The sequence below is a fragment of the Diadema setosum genome, chromosome 13 (assembly GCF_964275005.1).
Source record: "Diadema setosum chromosome 13, eeDiaSeto1, whole genome shotgun sequence".
NCBI lineage: Eukaryota > Metazoa > Echinodermata > Echinoidea > Diadematoida > Diadematidae > Diadema > Diadema setosum.
Genome location: NC_092697.1, coordinates 17,057,806 through 17,077,377, shown reverse-complemented (window position 1 = coordinate 17,077,377; position 19,572 = coordinate 17,057,806). Strand labels below are relative to the sequence as shown.

General features: G+C 36.6%; 1 protein-coding gene across 1 annotated transcript in view; it reads right to left on the bottom strand.

The window, feature by feature from the left end:
- Window positions 1–19,572, bottom strand: part of LOC140237356 (uncharacterized) — a 76,484-nt gene that overhangs the window by 16,547 nt on the left and 40,365 nt on the right. Inside the window, exons 8-13 of the mRNA XM_072317293.1 lie at window positions 11,224–11,341; window positions 10,320–10,483; window positions 7,295–7,391; window positions 5,974–6,121; window positions 1,661–1,753; window positions 80–244 (exon numbers count right to left, since the gene is read on the bottom strand). Of these exons, the coding sequence (XP_072173394.1) occupies window positions 80–244; window positions 1,661–1,753; window positions 5,974–6,121; window positions 7,295–7,391; window positions 10,320–10,483; window positions 11,224–11,341 (785 nt within the window). The remainder of the gene's footprint in view (window positions 1–79; window positions 245–1,660; window positions 1,754–5,973; window positions 6,122–7,294; window positions 7,392–10,319; window positions 10,484–11,223; window positions 11,342–19,572) is intronic.

Sequence of the window (19,572 nt, the reverse complement as noted above, 5' to 3'; positions counted from 1 at the left end):
TTATCCATGGTTTAAACCATGGTTTCAATTGTACAACCTTCATGAATTCAGGCCATAGTGTCTGGAAAGATTCACGTACCACCAGAATGTTGTGTTTGCCATCAAGGGTCGGTGAGGAGTAGTCATCGTACAGGTAGTGGGTCTTGTAGCCGGGAAACCCATTGAAGTTGTCCTCCACCCACTGCCAGACATTGCCAAACACATCATGGAAGCCTTTTTTGTTTGCTGGGTACATGTTCACTGGCTGTGACAAAATCAACAGCAAAGGGCAACATGGTGGTATTATATGCATACGAAGTCTTAAAGGGGTGATACAATTTCTATTAAAGGGATCGTATAGTTTTGGTTGAGACCTAATTCCATGTTTCTACCATTTTTTGGTGAAATAATGAGAAACATCTTATGAAATATGAAAGAGCATGTATTTCTATGAGGAATTCAATGTTTATTTGATGAAAATTGGTTTTGAAATGGCTGAGATATCCAAAAAAGAGCGTAATGAAGATTATGAAGATTGTAATGATTGTAATGATTGTAATGAAGTGTGGGACCCACACTTAATTACAATCACTTTGTTTTACTTTGTTTTTTGATGTTTCAGTCATTCCAAACCCAATATTTATCAAATAAACTTTGAATTCCTCTTAAAGTGGTATGTTCTGTACTACATCATAAGTGTTTTCTTGGTATCTAGCAAAGAGTTAAAAGCACAATTCTCATCTCCACCAATACTGTACCATCCTTTAAGGAGGAGCTTTAGGTTTTCAAGATTTTTTGATGATGATTAGCATGTGATAATATGAAACCTTTTATGAAATAAAAAAGAGTTTATTTCCTGAAAATTGATTTTGAAATGGCAATTGAAGTTATTCAAAACAAAGCGATCCTAATAAAAGGTGGGACCCCCATTTTATTAGTTGCATTACTTCGTTTTTCCAAACCCATTTTTATAAAATAAACTTTGTATGCCTACAAGAATTGTCTACACTTTAACATATCATGAAGTGGTGTCTAGGTATCCCCCCCCCCCCCCAAAAAAAAAAAAAAAAAAAAAAAATTAAAACTGAATCTTCACCTCAGCCAATACTATGCCATCCCATTACCTGGAAAGATTTTTAAAGCAAGTAGGTGGACTTAGAGAGTGCATAAAACTAGGAAATCAGACGGTCCCTTCAATAGTTACAAATTTTCACAATTTGGTTACCATGTGCTGCCCACTCTGGATTGGATCTCTTCTAATATGTGTGATGTCACAATAGTAGAATATACAGAAAAAAAAAGAGAAGTTTCATATATCTACTTCTTTTAATAGTACAAATTCCACAGACCCGCTTACTGGGATGCTGTTGAGGAAGAACTTTTAAGAGAGTTATTGATGTCAAAACAAAATTTATACCACTTCCCATATTCAACTATGAATGACTTTAATCATAACAAAAACATAAGTTTGTATAATGGCATTTTCAATAGCCCTTTGTTATGGCACCAAATGGAAAGAATTTTCCTTTTGAATTTTCTCTCTTTGATAAAAACGTGCAACAAAGAATGGGGATTGCAATGTGAGAAAAACATATATAGACAATTTCATGAATTCTCATCTCACATCAGGAACAATGAAAGTAACTGAGAAGAAAGGGAGATCTCATCTGGAGGAACTTACTGTGGATGAGCCGTATGACATGTTGATGTTGTAGTTTTCATGCAGGTCGTCCCGGTAGAGGGTATCTGTTCCAGCATCCAGTGGGCTGGCCCTCTGTAGTACAGCAACAAGAATATTGACAAAGACACAAGTTGTAGTTTATAGGCAGGGATACCAACTGTCTATTTCCAAAACAGTATTAGACCGCCCAAGGATATGGAACAGGAACATCTTTGACACAAGAAATTTGTTTTGTATGTAAGTGGAGATATTGCGGAATTAGATTACAGAAAAATAAGAAAAAAGTTAAGGAAAGCTACAATAAATCATACATGGCATCTATGAGGACTCTCATAAAGGTGTATCTCCATAGCAACCATGTCATCAGTTAAGAACCTTCCTTTATCTACTGTACATTCTAGCCTCAGAGTAAATCAAGGATGTTTTCCAACATTAGCAAATTTTCTTTAATATCAGATTATCTGTCACGGCCTGTGACAGAGAATACAAAGAAGAGAAGCTCACCTCCAAGGAGTCAAACAGGACAATGAGACAGGACAATTTTGGTAAACATTGCCAATGACAATCAGAACAGTTATAACACTGTAAGACATTTACATTGCATTTGTAGACATCAAAATTTAAAGCACTCTTACATAAGCCACACTACTTGCGTAGTTAAGTCATTTGAGCCACTCAAACTTCTCCTTGACTTTCTATATATGCCCCAAAGTTAGTGGAGCCAAATTGATAGCCTGCTCAGCAAAGTGTGACATCTTCACTTTCAGCAAAGCAGCTCATACACCTTGTTACTTTTCCTATGCCCATAAAGTCTAAGATCATTTAATGTAAGGCACTAACACTGCTTAAAACAGATACATTGAGTACAACTCCATGGAAAAGCAGCAGGCAAATACACTTCTGGCTGAAGAACACGACCTTGAACCTTATATGACCTTCCAATCCCCCTCTAAAAAAATTAAAAAACTGTCCTTAACATTAATGTGCCCGCATTTTCATAGTTTGCTTTCCAACTTAAAGGGATCCCAAGCAGAAGCTCAGCATAGACCGATTCTGTGAGGCGGTTTGTGTATTATCGGCACGGGCAGCATCATTACTGCGGTGTCCCAGCCGACCCCCCCTCCCCCACCCTCTCCTTACATTAGCACGCGCATGGAATGAAAAACTGATGCATGGTTGTTTTAGCCAATAGGCGTCTCGTACTGAGTGCGCGAACGCTTGCTTAATGCGCGAACCTTTGTAACAAGCGCGCTTACTCCTGCTACAAGAGCGCGATAAACATGTTGCCCGGGGGGTGGGGGAGTGGACGGGGGGTAGGCTGGGACACCGCAGTTTGAGCTAATGGCTGCGCCCAGTGCCACAAATTGTCTGCTGCCCTCAACGAACCCGAATCGGTCTATACACCATGATGAGTGGACAACAAATAATCACAGTTTTTCTATGTGAGGTGGACTATACAGCCTTGGCACAATAGCACCACATAAAGCAGCAATCAATTATGCATGAAGTTTCTTCTGTGTATAAATTGATTTTCTGGGAAGACATTGTCTTTTCCTTACCCATCCACCTCTTTTATGCTGTGTGTCTTTAGTGTAACATACAAATAGGGCATGCTCTACGATGCACTATGCTAGATTGTAGAACAGCATATACTGAATTATTCCGAGTGCTGTTTTGTTTCACCGAGGCCGCAGGCCGAGGTAAATAGAACTGCACGAGTGATAACAAGAATAGTATTTGGAGTTCTATAGTCCAGTACTGGTGCATCAATAGAACATGCCCTTTATAGTAAATAGGTCCCTCATCTACATGTGTTTTCCGTAGGTCTAGGCGCTAGATCTAACATTAGACTCACCATACTGATTTCTTGCACGCTTTATGTAATAACTGTAACCTTGTTTACGTACAGCTGCAGCCGCGTATGCGCGATTGGTAGAGCAGACAAGCGTATAATTAACTGCTACATTCTGCGTCCAGAGCTTTAGCGCGCATACGATGATATGCTTGGCCTTGTCCTACTAGTCCCTCGCTGTGTGAATCTCTGCGTAGATAAAGCGTAGGCGCACTGTAATCATTTGGCATAGTGGCACGACCATCTACTACACGGAAGTTTTTCTACAATCATGTGATGCAATCTAACCAATCCCAATGCATATTTTCCTCTACCTATTTACTATAAGGCAATGTATGTTTTCTTCAGGCCATGGAGCTAAATTTGTATAATACATTTGCAGCTCAGTGTTGTGGTCCTACAATTGTGTATGACAAGGAAGAAAAGAAAAATCCTCCTGGAAATTTTAAGTCTTTATAAACTATACAAGTATCTAAATCACCCAAGGTCTCCCTAGCACATGGGGATGTGTGTGCACGAGTCTAGAACAAGAACAAGAAGCAGTGAGAGATTCTTACAACTGTGTAGTTCATATCATTACTGCAGCAACCGCTCTGCAAGTTATGTACAGTACATAAGAGGCACATGATCACGTTCATTATCTGAACCGAAGCGAAATCATAAAAATGAACATTGCTTCCTCTAGTGAACAGCAGCTAAATAGTGCAATGCATGCACAGGGACGCGAGGCCCTGTTTAAACCCGTTGAGGACGAGTCCTGAGAATACTCCGGCAAGCGCAAAAATCAAACCATCCTCAATGAGTTAATTATAATAGAGAGTCAGAAGTACCACAGAAACCACATCATGACTGCACTGAGCAGACCAGGTTCAGACAATGTCCCAGTTGAGACATTGGTCTTCATTTAAAGGGGATGGCGAGTAACTGATCAGTGGAAATCAGTGGGAATGCTGGGGGATGATTGTTCCAATCCTTGTGGGCTTCATTTAAGAGTATATTATATATCTATTGTTGTGTGAAGATTATTTGCTTCAGAATGGTCCCATATTCAAGTAATGTGCAGTTTAATGTTTCCAGGCTAGCATGCCTGTACAGTGACGGGGTGATCGTTAATGGTCCGTTAATGAATTTTCACACAACAATAGATATAATGTACTCTTGAATGAATCCCACAAGGATTGGAACAATCATCCCCCAACATTCCCACTGATTCCCACTGATCAGTCACTAGCCATCCCCTTTAACTCTTATCGACTGCTCTCCTCTATTAAAGGTAAATGTTAGCCAACTGAGCCCTTCAGGCGTAATAATGCATCAAATTTTTGATGACACTCATGAAAAAGTAATCCAAATACTGGTTAATATACAGTAAATCTCTTTACAGCTCAATAAGATTTTGATATATAAAAGACAACATGTTTTGACTCTCTCATACACTCTATATTTATTTTTTCCAGAAGGACTACACAAAATGAGCACATTCTCACAGTAAAAACTTCCTTCAGAATTGTCAACTCCCTTTCCATGTCCAAAATGGCCCCTCCACTGCTCCCCCCCCCCAAAAAAAAAAAACAACAACAACAACACACACACACACACAAACAAATATTACAAGAAAAAAAAAAATCAAAACACTTGATCTTCCATCATAAGACACAATATTTGTGACCTCTTACCATGTTTCCCTTAACAAAAATGGCACATATGGCACATACAGCAGTATCAAAAAAAAAAAAAAAAAAAAAAATGCACAAACATTGTCTCAGCCAAGCATATGAATTTGAACTTGGACTAACACTCATCTAAACTTTATATTTCAAAATTGTTTTCAGCAATTTATGAAGCATTTACTATGATGTTGTGTACATTGTTAGGAATACTACAAAGAACATTATCACCCAAAATTAGGCTTCTAGGAGCTCTATTTTCTGATTAAGAGCAATATGTCTGATTTCATGCATGAGTAGCATAATTACAAAGATTAAAATTTCAATGTTTCTTTTTATAGTTTCGTAGATTATGCCACTGGTAATCTATGTGCTGATTTTCATGGCAATTGCGCGATTGACAGCCGAGATCTCAGGTGGGAGTTGATTCAACCCTCCCCTGGCCAAAGAACAGCCAAAGAAGCACAGCCTGGTTAGGGTTAACTATGTTTCCTCAAAACTCTGTAAATCTGGCAGCCAATGCTTCCTCACCATTTCTATAGTAGCTTGATGCATGGGATGAAGGGGGGAGAGGGTACCGTAAAAGCGGAAATATTGCCTTGTGGAAGTTTTCATTCATTATGCATAACCAGAATCTAACACGTAAATAAAAGCATATGAATATTTTTTCCATGCTGTATGGAACAATATTTTTTGTTCCGATTGTGTGGAATTTAGAACATGTGGAATTTATCTTACAAAGCCGAGCAAAAGAAATTACTCGCGCGAGAATTTCAACTTTTACAGAAACTCACTGGAAGAGTTCTGATGGCCTGGCTCTCGGCCTCAGTCAGAAGGCGGTACTCTGGGCCCTGCCAGGCCGCATAGGCCTTGGCCTCGTGGTAGTTGACTACCACTGGCCAGTCCCACGGCATCGTCATCTCCTCACAGAATGTTCGGTACCTAGAGAATGATACACAGGTGAAGTAAAGGGAATGACATTCAAATACATATGATGGACCGAGAGAATGTGGATCAGTATAAAGACACATCAGTGAATTCCCGTTTGAGGAAATTTGGACGATTTGTTCAAAAGTTATAGATTTCTAAAGTTTCTGCACTGCCATCACTGGATAAGAAGACTACAACAATTTGTGATATCAAAGTACATTGTAGGACAGTAATATAAAGAAAACATGAAGATAATTCCGCAAAATTTCATTTCTATAAAAGGAAAAGTACACATTCCTTCCACTTATTACAGACATATTATGTCTAGGGTAAAATTATTCCCTCTACCAAAGCCAAGTGCTCTCTCATTTTAGAAAACTGCCTCTAAAATGACAACAACATTCCATGTAAACACCAACCTGGTTCAATTTTTGTAATTATACAAAAGGGGTTGTGTTACATGTGAATGGTTTGTGAAAATAAATTGAAATTGAAATTGAATTGAATGAAATTATGTTGAATTCTAGAATGGTGGTATATAAACTTCACATTCATATTAAAACTTATGAATGGATTGTTCAAGTTTCCTCCAACTTCACTGATGTGTTTCTGCCTTTCTAATATGTCTGCATTTCATTTTATCCGCATACACATTTGAGTTTCATTCTACTGAATGATCTCATCCAAACTTCAAATCCAAATTTCTCAAACAGAGCTTCATCTTATTGGCAACTTTCCTACCAATTCCTGTGGTTGACTTAAATTGGAAATAATCCACATCATGTATAATACAAAAATGAGAAAATCAATGATCAACAATTATAACATTGTTTGTTTGTTTTTTCACACAAACTGTAACAAGCAATGCATATCCACTGGGATCCCATATTTTGTTGCACTACAGTACACATAAGCATCTCAGATGAAGAGTCAATACAATCTAAGTTGTTATTGGTCATTAACGTAGCATACCTTTATAGCTAATATATCAAAACAACTGACTTGGATATGAAAAGTCATTCACAGTGAATTTACATTACCAGCCTTGCAAAAGACGGCATTTCCTATTAGCATGAAAACTCAACTGCATTCTATTACACAGCATACTAAACTGTTCCAAACAAGCAGAAGGGCAAACAAAAGTATCCAAACAAAAGTGTAGTGAACTTCTACATCTGTAGTTACCTGTAACCATGGCTATCTGGAGTGAGCTTGTTGGAATTGGAATCTGGCCTACAATGGCTGTACCCAGCTAGGACACCACCGCAGCCTGAAATGCATCCTGCAAGTTGAAAACGATGTAAAAATGCTTGATAGTACCATGTAGTTTACAATTACATTCTGGTATTCCCACGTTTTTGTGCACTTCAAATCCATAATGCACACCACTGCCACAAAAGTGCAATTCCATATCAAGTTAAGCTGAATATTTATTCATAAAATCTAGTAGTGATCAGCTCAAACTTAACCTGGAATTCTCATATTTCTTCAGTTGTCTCTCGTGCCAATCGTCGTCTTGGGTTCATTAGAACTATAGCCCAAGGGGCATCTACTAATGCCTTCTTTTCACTGTACAAAGCCTTGGTGTTGCCAATACTCGAGTATGGCATCCCCGCTTGGTTTCCCAAAACATCGTCTCAGTCCCTGATGATTGAACGCGTCCGATGGACTGCTACTCAAATAGCACTCAAACAAGTGCGAGGTGAAATGTCTTATGCAGAGCATCTTGAGGTCCTTCATTGGTCTACCTTGTCCTCGAGGGGAGAATATCTCCTCTGTTCCTTTTCGGTTAAGTGTCTGTCTGGTGTTTGTAATTGTCCCAATCTTGCTGAGAACATAATGATCAATCCACGTCACTCAGAAACCTTAACTTTACGTCACCTTCCTTCTAGAACTCAAGCTTTCTTCTACTCCCCCTCCCATCTTCTTCCTAGAATATGGAACACACTGCCAGCAGCCGTCAAGGACGCTGCTGTGCTTTCACCTCTTTCCTCTTTTCTCAACTCATTGAAATCAGCCATTTTTTCCGTTCATTGAATTCTATTCCTTCACCAATTTCTCTCTACATTTCACATAGATCCTTTCTTTAGTCTTTAAGCATTTAGTTTGAAATTTGGCGCATGTGACCGCTGTGGTGCGTAGATGTGTAATTTATTATTTTTTTTAATTATTTTTATTTTTTTTGTTTAGCAATGTGTTACTATGGTAACAGTTTTTTGTGTTTGTTTGTTTTTTACCAAAAAGCATACAAAAATATTGTGGATTTGGCTCGCTCCCAGTTTTCGAGTATTTCGCTTGAAATTTGGTACATGTGACCGTTACAGTACAAAGATGTGCAAACGTAAGTAATCTTTTGGTATTGTTGAATAGTGTGTTTCCATGATAATTGCATTATTTCGAACAAAGAACTCAGATAAGAGTATTGTGGATTTAGCTAGCTCACTGAGCTTTAGAGCGTTTTTTAGTATTGGTTTGAGATTTGGCACATGTGCCCGCTGTAGTACATACGCACATGCGCAAATTTATCATTTTTTTTTCCTTTTTCGTCACTGTTGAACAAAGTGTTGCCATGGTATCAGTATGTTTTGGATGAGGATGATACAAAAATTTTGGTTTGGCTAACTCTCTCAGTTTTTTGAGTATTTGGTTTTGGATTTGATATGTTTGATTATTATATTACCTAGATGTGAAAGATTTGATTTTTTTTTTTTTTTTTTTTGGGGGGGGGAAATGTTTCATGGTATCTCCATATTTTGAATGATAATCATATGATAATGTGATTTCAGTTAATTTTTTCAGATTTTGGGCAATTGATTTGAAATTCGGCATATGTGACTGTTATAATATGTGGGTTTGCACAATTCATCCTTTGTTCATGTTGAACATTGAGTCGTTATGGTAACAGTATACAAATTAATTAATAGTTTACATTCTCTGTGTTTGATGGGGTATTAATCACATTGAGTGATAGTTTTAGTTTTGATTTGTACACATGTGCTTCATTTTCATATTCATCATTTCTATGCTGACCACAATGATGATTAGGTTTTAAGAGGTTAGAGGTTTAGGGTTGGGGGTCGGGTGGAAATCCAGGAATCTCCTACATTTATGTTGACGTTGTACTTTTTTCAGTTTTTGAAATTAATGTATGAATATATTTATAAATGAAGTCAAGGGTTGGATGATCATATTGGAATTGTATAATGTTTTTTATGTTTTGAAGTTTGATAAGGATTATGGAGTTAAGGGGTGGGGATCAGGGGTTGAGTGATAATTTTTTAATGATTGTTTAATGTTTCTTAGGGGCAGCATGAGTGGGTTCACATGCCTACGGGCAATAGTAAATGTATTTACTTTTGTGTGCCCTGACCCTCATGTAGTCTCCATTCATATCATTTTCATTTTGTGTAATGTGTACAGTACATTGTATCCTTTGTAATGTTCATTCTGGTTTTTGTTTCACGTTTGTGATGTTAATGATATGTATCCTATATTCTTTACCTGGTCGAATAAATAATAATAATAATAATAATAATAATAATAATAATAATAATAATAATAATAATAATAATAATAATAATAATAATAATAATAATAATAATAATAATAATAATGAGATGAACAGAATCGCAAAAGCTTCATCAAAGTTGGTCATAAAAAAAGCTACAAACAGTGGTAAAAATATGAAATTTAATGGAAGCTTTACATGCTTTCAGAGAATGACAATAGTGGCTGCATCCATAGACAAATTAACCAAAATTATAATGTTATCAACCATCAACTAACAACTCTCTTATATGTTTGTGCATTAAAAGACAGCTTGAATAATGCTTTGGGGGATGACTTGGGAACTACAGCCCTATCTGGCTAAAAGTCATCCTTCCTATGTTATCACAACACTTTTGAAAAATGTGAAGGACAAAGAGTTTCCTGCCTTTTTTTCCATAAATTTTACCAAGCTTTGTGTGTAGATCAATGGAAAACTAATAAGAGTCATAGAATCATCACCTCATCTAATTTGCATAATTTGGGACAAGCACAATTGTAAAACTTTATAAAATTCAGTTACATTCTCATTTCCAGAAATCCTCAACACTCAAATTAAGTCAAATTAAACGTAGTGTGAAATTTAGCCTGAAGTCTTTACAGGGACATGCTTTATCCCATCCAACTCAACCATTGCAAATCACCTCCACTGTGGATTTCTTACCTTTGTCACAGACCCAAAAGGTGGGATGTATGGCTTGCCTGTAGGTGCGCCATTGCCACCCCTCCTTACTCCAGAACTCCTCCTTCTGGTAGCCGCCAGCCTTGACAAAGGCCAGGAACTCCCCATTTGTTATCGGGTATTTGCTGGCCTCAAACCGTGGAACGCTGCACACAATTGGAGGGGGAGAGAAGAAAATTACTTCAAACAATGTTTGAAATACATGATGATAAATGATGATTAATATTATTACTGATGTCATTATTCCTGTTATTATTATTATTATTATTATTATTATCATTATCATTATCATCATTATCATTATTATTATTATTATTATTTCATTACTTCTTATCATTACTTCTACTACTACTACTACTACTACTACTACTACTACTACTACTACTGTTATTAATATTATCAGTATCATCATTTTTTTTTTACCATCATCATCAATATATTTCATTTCATTTCATTTTCACTTTCATTTCATTATTTTTTATCACCACTTTCAATGTTATCATGATTACCATTATAACTTTGTAGCATTATAAAATCTCAAGATGAGCAAAAGTTGTTGATAATGACTCAAGTAGAAATCCACACAGATCAAACAGTGCAACAAGAAATGACAGGAAGTCCATACGAAGCAATAAAGGGCCCCGTCTTATAAAGACTTCAAATCAATCACAACTTTACGATTGAATGCAAATCCATCTTATAATGAAGTTATGATTGAAATTAAGGTGGAGAACTGCAATCAATCAATCACAGGTTGCAATTGATTGCAGCTTTCAAGAGATTTGTGATTGATTGATTTCTATCACAAGTTTTATAAGACAGGGCCCAGATCTCTGGCAGAGAGAGAGAGGAAAAAAAAAACAAAAAAAAAAAACAATATACTTACTTTGCATGCAGTTCTGGATATTCATTGTCCCAGCCATAGGAAGGAAAGTCCAAGGGTTTGCCCATCACCACGTCGGTCTGGTCCACTTGAATCAGAGGGTTTCCTTTTAGACCATCACCTGAGGGAGTGTACGGAAAATTTAGTAATCAAAGACAGAAGAGTCTATGATAGGCATTAGAAGGTTTCAATTGAAGTCACATTGTCAAAGAACAACTTTCAATTATTGTTGTCAAAAAGATGCTTGTATATTCAGCTTCATATGAACCAGCTAACTTTCTCAAATACAATGTACAATACCATCATCCAAATACATTCAGCACTGAGATGGTAAATTTTTAAATCACATTTTACGTCCGATACTGCTCTCTATGAAACCATGTCTGGCTGCCTCTTGTGTATTAAAAATGACTGTAATAATGACAAAACTAAATCATAATTTTAGTTTTGCTTCCGGATCTTTTTGTGTAGGGGGAGTAGCAGAGCTTCTTGTTCACTCAAATACCAAGGAGAAAACAGATTCTTACAAGCTCAGTTTCAAGTTACGGTACTAAAAGGAAATGGAAATAGATACATCGCTGCTGGAATGCCCTTATATTGTACATGAGTTTGAACAGTAATATGAAAAAAAAAAGTTTGCTGTTTTCTCTTTGACTTCTTACAAAGAACTCTGACACATTAACCCTATTCTAACTGGGGGGGTCAAATTGACCCCCCCCCCCTCGACGTTTCGCCGCACAACGCGCAAAGATTTTGCCGCGTCGTTTCACGACTTTTTTCATTGAAGTCTCCCGCATATTTTGAGACCAAATTTGCGACGTCCGGGTGCACCATTTTGAAGTTACATAATGTTTTGCATATGCATGTCAACCAAAAAACAGCTCAAATTCATGATATCGTGTGCAAATCCAATGCAAATTGTGTTTTTTGGTTAAACTGATATGAATTAGATTATTTCAACTTTTAAACATTAAAATTAATCAATTCTAGTGTAGATAAGCCTGAAAAAGTGCCTGCAACAAATTGTGGCAAAAAAACAATAGAAAACAAAAGGTCGAAAAAACAATGAAATACATACGAAATTAACAAAACAATAAAAAACAAAAGAAATTGATTTCGATTGTGCTATTTTTTTACACGAAAATTGTTTGATGTGTCTTGAGGAATTCTGACACAAAAATTTAGCAATCCTCCAGTCTTTTTAATGGAGTTATAGGTGAAAATATGATTTCATGCACAAATTTGCATAATTAATTTATCAAAAATAGAAAGGCAATATTTTTCTACTGTATGACAATGTAATCTTGTAGTTGACATCCAGCTCTATCTTCAGGCAAAATTTTGCGGCGATCGCGCGATCGGCGGCCGAGATCTGAAGGGGGGTTTCAAATTGACCCCCCTCAGTAAAAACTTGGTCTCAAATAGCCCAGTTAGAATAGGGTTAAATCTGCAAGAATTTCATCTTACGGTATGCACACATAATGATTTGCAACTAGTAGCAATAATAAAGGACATTTATATTGCACAGCTACACTGTACCACAATAATATACTTGACTGTGCATACTAAAATTAGTCATGATATTGTAATTTGAACTATTAAAATGTGCAAGTAGCATTTTCGTGAAAAGTATTCAGCCTTTCAAAGTGATGGTCACAACTCCTTAAGCTGAGCCAGCTTGCCTTATGAACAGAGGGATTATTCCACAATTTGGAAGCAGCATTCATATTAGGCCAGCGGATTGAGGCTGAATTTGGGGGTCAACTGGCAACTATCGTATAACAAACAAATTTTGTAATTTTTTGAAAGTATATGTCTTAACAAACTTACCAGTAAAATTTACCCAGAATTTCTGCGTCGGAACATGCCCAAATGACGTCATCAATATGGCCATCCCCAAACCAGAAAAAATGAATGGGAATTTTAGGATATCTCAAGTGTTCATTATACAACTGACATTAATCATGAGATAAGTTGCCAGTGTATGTATTTCTTATTTCCTGCCTTTCTTCAAGCAAAATTGGGACCATTTGTGACCTCTTTTTCAAAAAATCTGAGCCAAAATTAGGTCATTTCTATGGCAACTTTATGCTGTAAACAATTTTTTTTTCTCAAACAAAAAATGCAACACCCTCTCAACGATAAACACCATTCTAAATTTATATAAGTATGTAAATTTAATTGACTGGAGTTGAGATCTAACCTGTGAGAGACTATAGCTACCATGGTTACACTAAAATTTGCCTGTAGCCATTATAACACAGATGTCCAGATATCACAATTTTCATTATTAGTGGTGTATTATGTATATTCCATCTCAGTAGCTGGATTTTTTGTTATTTTTCGTTTTGCATTTGGCACAATCATAAGACAAGCTGACATTTCGTTCAAGCCAATTAGGCATAGAACATAGATTAAGTCAATTTCTCATAAGATGAGACCCTCCTCCACCTCAGCCCCCACTCCCAATAAAAATGGTTAGTTTATGGCTGTTCCTTTCTTGCAGTCCTGTAGGGTGTTTCACCAAACTTCTCATTGGTTTCAGTTTCACTTCACTGGTTTCAGTCTCGCTATCTCACCTTTCTGATTGGTATGTTTCAGTCACGAGGACATGCTAAGTGAAAATGAAAACACTAATTGACACTGATCTCACTGAAATCAATGTTGGTGAAATGGGTCTTGCATGGACTTCTGTACGATATCAAAGCAAGCTCATTATACTCGATGGACTACTACAACAAATACTGTACTTCCGAAAGAAATGAAGCACTGTTAACAGAAACTGGATACACATTTTGTCATAGATCACATTAGTCCAGTCAAAATAGGATTTCACCCACTACTAACTGCAGTAGGAAATTCCACTGCAGTGCTACTTGTTATGGGCTCCCAGACACCTTACTCAAAGTCCCAAGAAATCCAGTGGGGCAAAGTGGCTAAATTTCCATAATATGCAAATTAGCTCCATTATGATAAAAATACAGCGTTTCCATGAAAACTATACTTCTAGATTTTAGATTGGAACAGCGAAAGTGTTGAAACCTATGTTTACAATGTCAGTTAGTGCGATTCAAACATTCACCATGTACATAGTCTGGGCCTCATTTGCATAATATGCAAATTAGCTCCATAGGCCTAATGATAAAAATACAGTGTTTCCATGAAAACAATGCTTCTAGGATTGAGACCGGAAGACTGAAAGTGTTGAAATCTATGTTTACGATGTCAGTTAGTGCGATGCAAACATTTCCATGACGTACATAATCTGGGCCTCATTCGCATAGTATGCAAATTAGCTCCCACAATGATAAAAATACAGTGTTTCCATGAAAACAATGCTTCTAGGTTTCAGATTGGAACACCGAAAATGTTGAAACCTATGTTTGCAAAAATACATATGTTCTATGGGTACATGCCTTTAAACAGTCCTTCTGGTCCTCTAGCAAAGAAACTTCTGTTTAATGAAATTCAATGGAGTCAACAGATGATATATTTGCTCTGCAATTTTGACTTTAATACACTGACATATAGTTAAAGTTGTTATCATTTGAAGGGAGCGTATGGGAAGTACCCGCATTAACTGCCTCAATACATGACCCTTTGTAACGCAAATATCAACGCAATTACAGTCGTTCAAAAAAAAAAAACGTTCCTTGAGTTTTATGACTATCACTTGAGTTTTATGTTTATGTATAATTATCGTATGGTGCTATAATCATCGTAAATTCTTTTCGTTCAACATAGTTTTACGCACCTCATTTTCTGTTACAAAGAAAGTGATGTCTATCTGTTCTTGTTAAAAATGAAATAAAAATTAAATTGAATTGTATTGAATTGGATTCCTGCCATATCAAGACACTTTTTTTTTCTATAAAAATTGCCGGAGTAGAGATAAAATAACAACATTGATCTACAATATCTTTGAAGTCCAAAGGGTTCACTTGCAGAGACCACCTTGGGAGAGGTGCTCAAAGTAACTCCATGCATCCTAAAGGCGATGAAAAACATGCAGTATACAACCGAGAAAAATGTTCCATGGTTACATACCTGTGAAAAGCTCTCCCGCCTGTGAAGCACATATGCTTTTATTTTCGTAAAATGCAATTAAGGTGATATAGGAGACGTTGCTTTACAATATCTATCGTCAAGCCCTTGGGAAGTGCCCAGATTACCCCTACCCTGACCGTCGTGGTCCCGAAACAGATTAACAAAACATGCATTATATGCCAAAGCAAACTCACTTGTACATGCATGTAAAGTTGTTTTGCCGAGTGGTAAATAAAGACACTTTACTTTTCATGATTTTTAGATGGTAGAGACACTGCCTGACAATCATCATAATGGTCAAAGGGGTGCACATTCAACGGCAACCGAGTGGCATGTGTTCAAAATCATCGAACCCCAGGGCAATATAAGTAACATGCACTAAAGCATATATAGCACAAATATGTTTCAATTTTCAATGCCTTCACATTGTCCCGATCGTTACGGTTGTACAGTGTACAGCAATTGCCCTTTTGTTTGTAAGAAATGCAATATAATTACAAAAAGAAAAATGCTCTACATTAACTACATTGTCAAAAGGGTGAACATTCAAATGATAAAAATACAGTGTTTCCATGAAAACAATGCTTCTAGGTTTCAGATTGGAACACCGAAAATGTTGAAACCTATGTTTGCAAAATGTTCTATGGGTACATGCCTTTAAACAGTCCTTCTGGTCCTCTAGCAAAGAAACTTCTGTTTAATGAAATTCAATGGAGTCAACAGATGATATATTTGCTCTGCAATTTTGACTTTAATACACTGACATATAGTTAAAGTTGTTATCATTTGAAGGGAGCGTATGGGAAGTACCCGCATTAACTGCCTCAATACATGACCCTTTGTAACGCAAATATCAACGCAATTACAGTCGTTCAAAAAAAAAAACGTTCCTTGAGTTTTATGACTATCACTTGAGTTTTATGTTTATGTATAATTATCGTATGGTGCTATAATCATCGTAAATTCTTTTCATTCAACATAGTTTTACGCACCTCATTTTCTGTTACAAAGAAAGTGATGTCTATCTGTTCTTGTTAAAAATGAAATAAAAATTAAATTGAATTGTATTGAATTGGATTCCTGCCATATCAAGACACTTTTTTTTTCTATAAAAATTGCCGGAGTAGAGATAAAATAACAACATTGATCTACAATATCTTTGAAGTCCAAAGGGTTCACTTGCAGAGACCACCTTGGGAGAGGTGCTCAAAGTAACTCCATGCATCCTAAAGGCGATGAAAAACATGCAGTATACAACCGAGAAAAATGTTCCATGGTTACATACCTGTGAAAAGCTCTCCCGCCTGTGAAGCACATATGCTTTTATTTTCGTAAAATGCAATTAAGGTGATATAGGAGACGTTGCTTTACAATATCTATCGTCAAGCCCTTGGGAAGTGCCCAGATTACCCCTACCCTGACCGTCGTGGTCCCGAAACAGATTAACAAAACATGCATTATATGCCAAAGCAAACTCACTTGTACATGCATGTAAAGTTGTTTTGCCGAGTGGTAAATAAAGACACTTTACTTTTCATGATTTTTAGATGGTAGAGACACTGCCTGACAATCATCATAATGGTCAAAGGGGTGCACATTCAACGGCAACCGAGTGGCATGTGTTCAAAATCATCGAACCCCAGGGCAATATAAGTAACATGCACTAAAGCATATATAGCACAAATATGTTTCAATTTTCAATGCCTTCACATTGTCCCGATCGTTACGGTTGTACAGTGTACAGCAATTGCCCTTTTGTTTGTAAGAAATGCAATATAATTACAAAAAGAAAAATGCTCTACATTAACTACATTGTCAAAAGGGTGAACATTCAAATGATAAAAATACAGTGTTTCCATGAAAACAATGCTTCTAGGTTTCAGATTGGAACACCGAAAATGTTGAAACCTATGTTTGCAAAATGTTCTATGGGTACATGCCTTTAAACAGTCCTTCTGGTCCTCTAGCAAAGAAACTTCTGTTTAATGAAATTCAATGGAGTCAATAGACGATATATTTGCTCTGCAATTTTGACTTTAATACACTGACATAGTTAAAGTGGTTATCATTTGAAGGGAGCGTATGGGAAGTACCCGCATTAACTGCCTCTATACATGACCCTTTGTAACGCAAATATCAACGCAATTACAGTCGTTCCAAAAAAAAAAATCGTTCCTTGAGTTTTATGACTATCACTTGAGTTTTATGTTTATGTATAATTATCGTATGGTGCTATAATCATCGTAAATTCTTTTCATTCAACATAGTTTTACGCACCTCAATTTCTGTTACAAAGAAAGTGATGTCTATCTGTTCTTGTTAAAAATGAAATAAAAATTAAATTGAATTGTATTGAATTGGATTCCTGCCATATCAAGACACTTTTTTTTTTCTATAAAAATTGCCGGAGTAGAGATAAAATAACAACATTGACCTACAATATCTATGCAGTCCAAAGGGTTCACTTGCAGAGACCACCTTGGGAGAGGTGCTCAAAGTAAGGCAAAAAAAAAAAAAAGGTTGTATTGGCGTAACATGAGATTTTGAAATAGGGTCGGTCGGGCGGATTTTTTTTTTGTTTTTTTTTTTTTTGCTACCTGCATTTTACGTGTAAAACTCGTGCTCAGTAAACAGTTACAACTGCTGCACCGTATGTGCTGTGTTCATCTATTCTACAAATCATTTATGAGGCCGATATTACTCAAATTATACCCCTTCACAGAATTTAAAGATGTTGAAATCCCTATCCTGAATGTTTTCACTTCATATTTTACTATTTTGACTTAGATAAGATATGCAAATTGACCCATACGTACGATCTTTTCATCGCACACGGCGATCTCTATTACAGTCCCACATATACAGATTCGTGTAAGTTCTCCACACAAGAAACCTATGGCAAAACTGTGCACAATACATTGCAGCCTGAATGCTAAGTATACACTGTATAAATCTTGATAGAGTACGCGTCCGTGTTGGAAACAGATGACGTATTGATCAAGCGAGGCTATGCGAGGCGCTAGCGAGATCTCTCCTTCGTACATCCGATATCCCCAGAGCCGTTTCCACTTCCGGGTTTTTTGCGATCACGATCGCAGTCAACAAGATACTTGATATCGATAGCAAAAAAAAATAATAAAAAAACACAGGGTCGGCGGAATTTTTAGGGTCGGGCGGGTTACGCCAATACAACATTTTTTTTTTTTTTGCCTAACTCCATGCATCCTAAAGGCGATGAAAAACATGCAGTATACAACCGAGAAAAATGTTCCATGGTTACATACCTGTGAAAAGCTCTCCCGTCTGTGTAGCACATATGCTTTTATTTTCGTAAAATGCAATTAAGGTGATATAGGAGACGTTGCTTTACAATATCTATCGTCAAGCCCTTGGGAAGTGCCCAGATTACCCCTACCCTGACCGTCGTGGTCCCGAAACAGATTAACAAAACATGCATTATATGCCAAAGCAAACTCACTTGTACATGCATGTAAAGTTGTTTTGCCGAGTGGTAAATAAAGACACTTTACTTTTCATGATTTTTAGATGGTAGAGACACTGCTTGACAATCATCATAATGGTCAAAGGGGTGCACATTCAACGGCGACCGAGTGGCATGTGTTCAAAATCATCGAACCCCAGGGCAATATAAGTAACATGCACTAAAGCATATAGCACAAATATGTTTCAATTTTCAATGCCTTCACATTGTCCCGATCGTTACGGTTGTACAGCAATTGCCCTTTTGTTTGTAAGAAATGCAATATAATTACAAAAAAAAAATGCTCTACATTAACTACATTGTCAAAAGGGTGAACATTCAAATGATAAAAATACAGTGTTTCCATGAAAACAATGCTTCTAGGTTTCAGATTGGAACACCGAAAATGTTGAAACCTATGTTTGCAAAAATACATAATTATGTTCTATGGGTACATGCCTTTAAACAGTCCTTCTGGTCCTCTAGCAAAGAAACTTCTGTTTAATGAAATTCAATGGAGTCAACAGACGATATATTTGCTCTGCAATTTTGACTTTAATACACTGACATATAGTTAAAGTGGTTATCATTTGAAGGGAGCGTATGGGAAGTACCCGCATTAACTGCCTCAATACATGACCCTTTGTAACGCAAATATCAACGCAATTACAGTCGTTCCAAAAAAAAAAAACGTCCCTTGAGTTTTACGACTATCACTTGAGTTTTATGTTTATGTATAATTATCGTATGGTGCTATAATCATCGTAAATTCTTTTCATTCAACATAGTTTTACGCACCTCATTTTCTGTTACAAAGAAAGTGA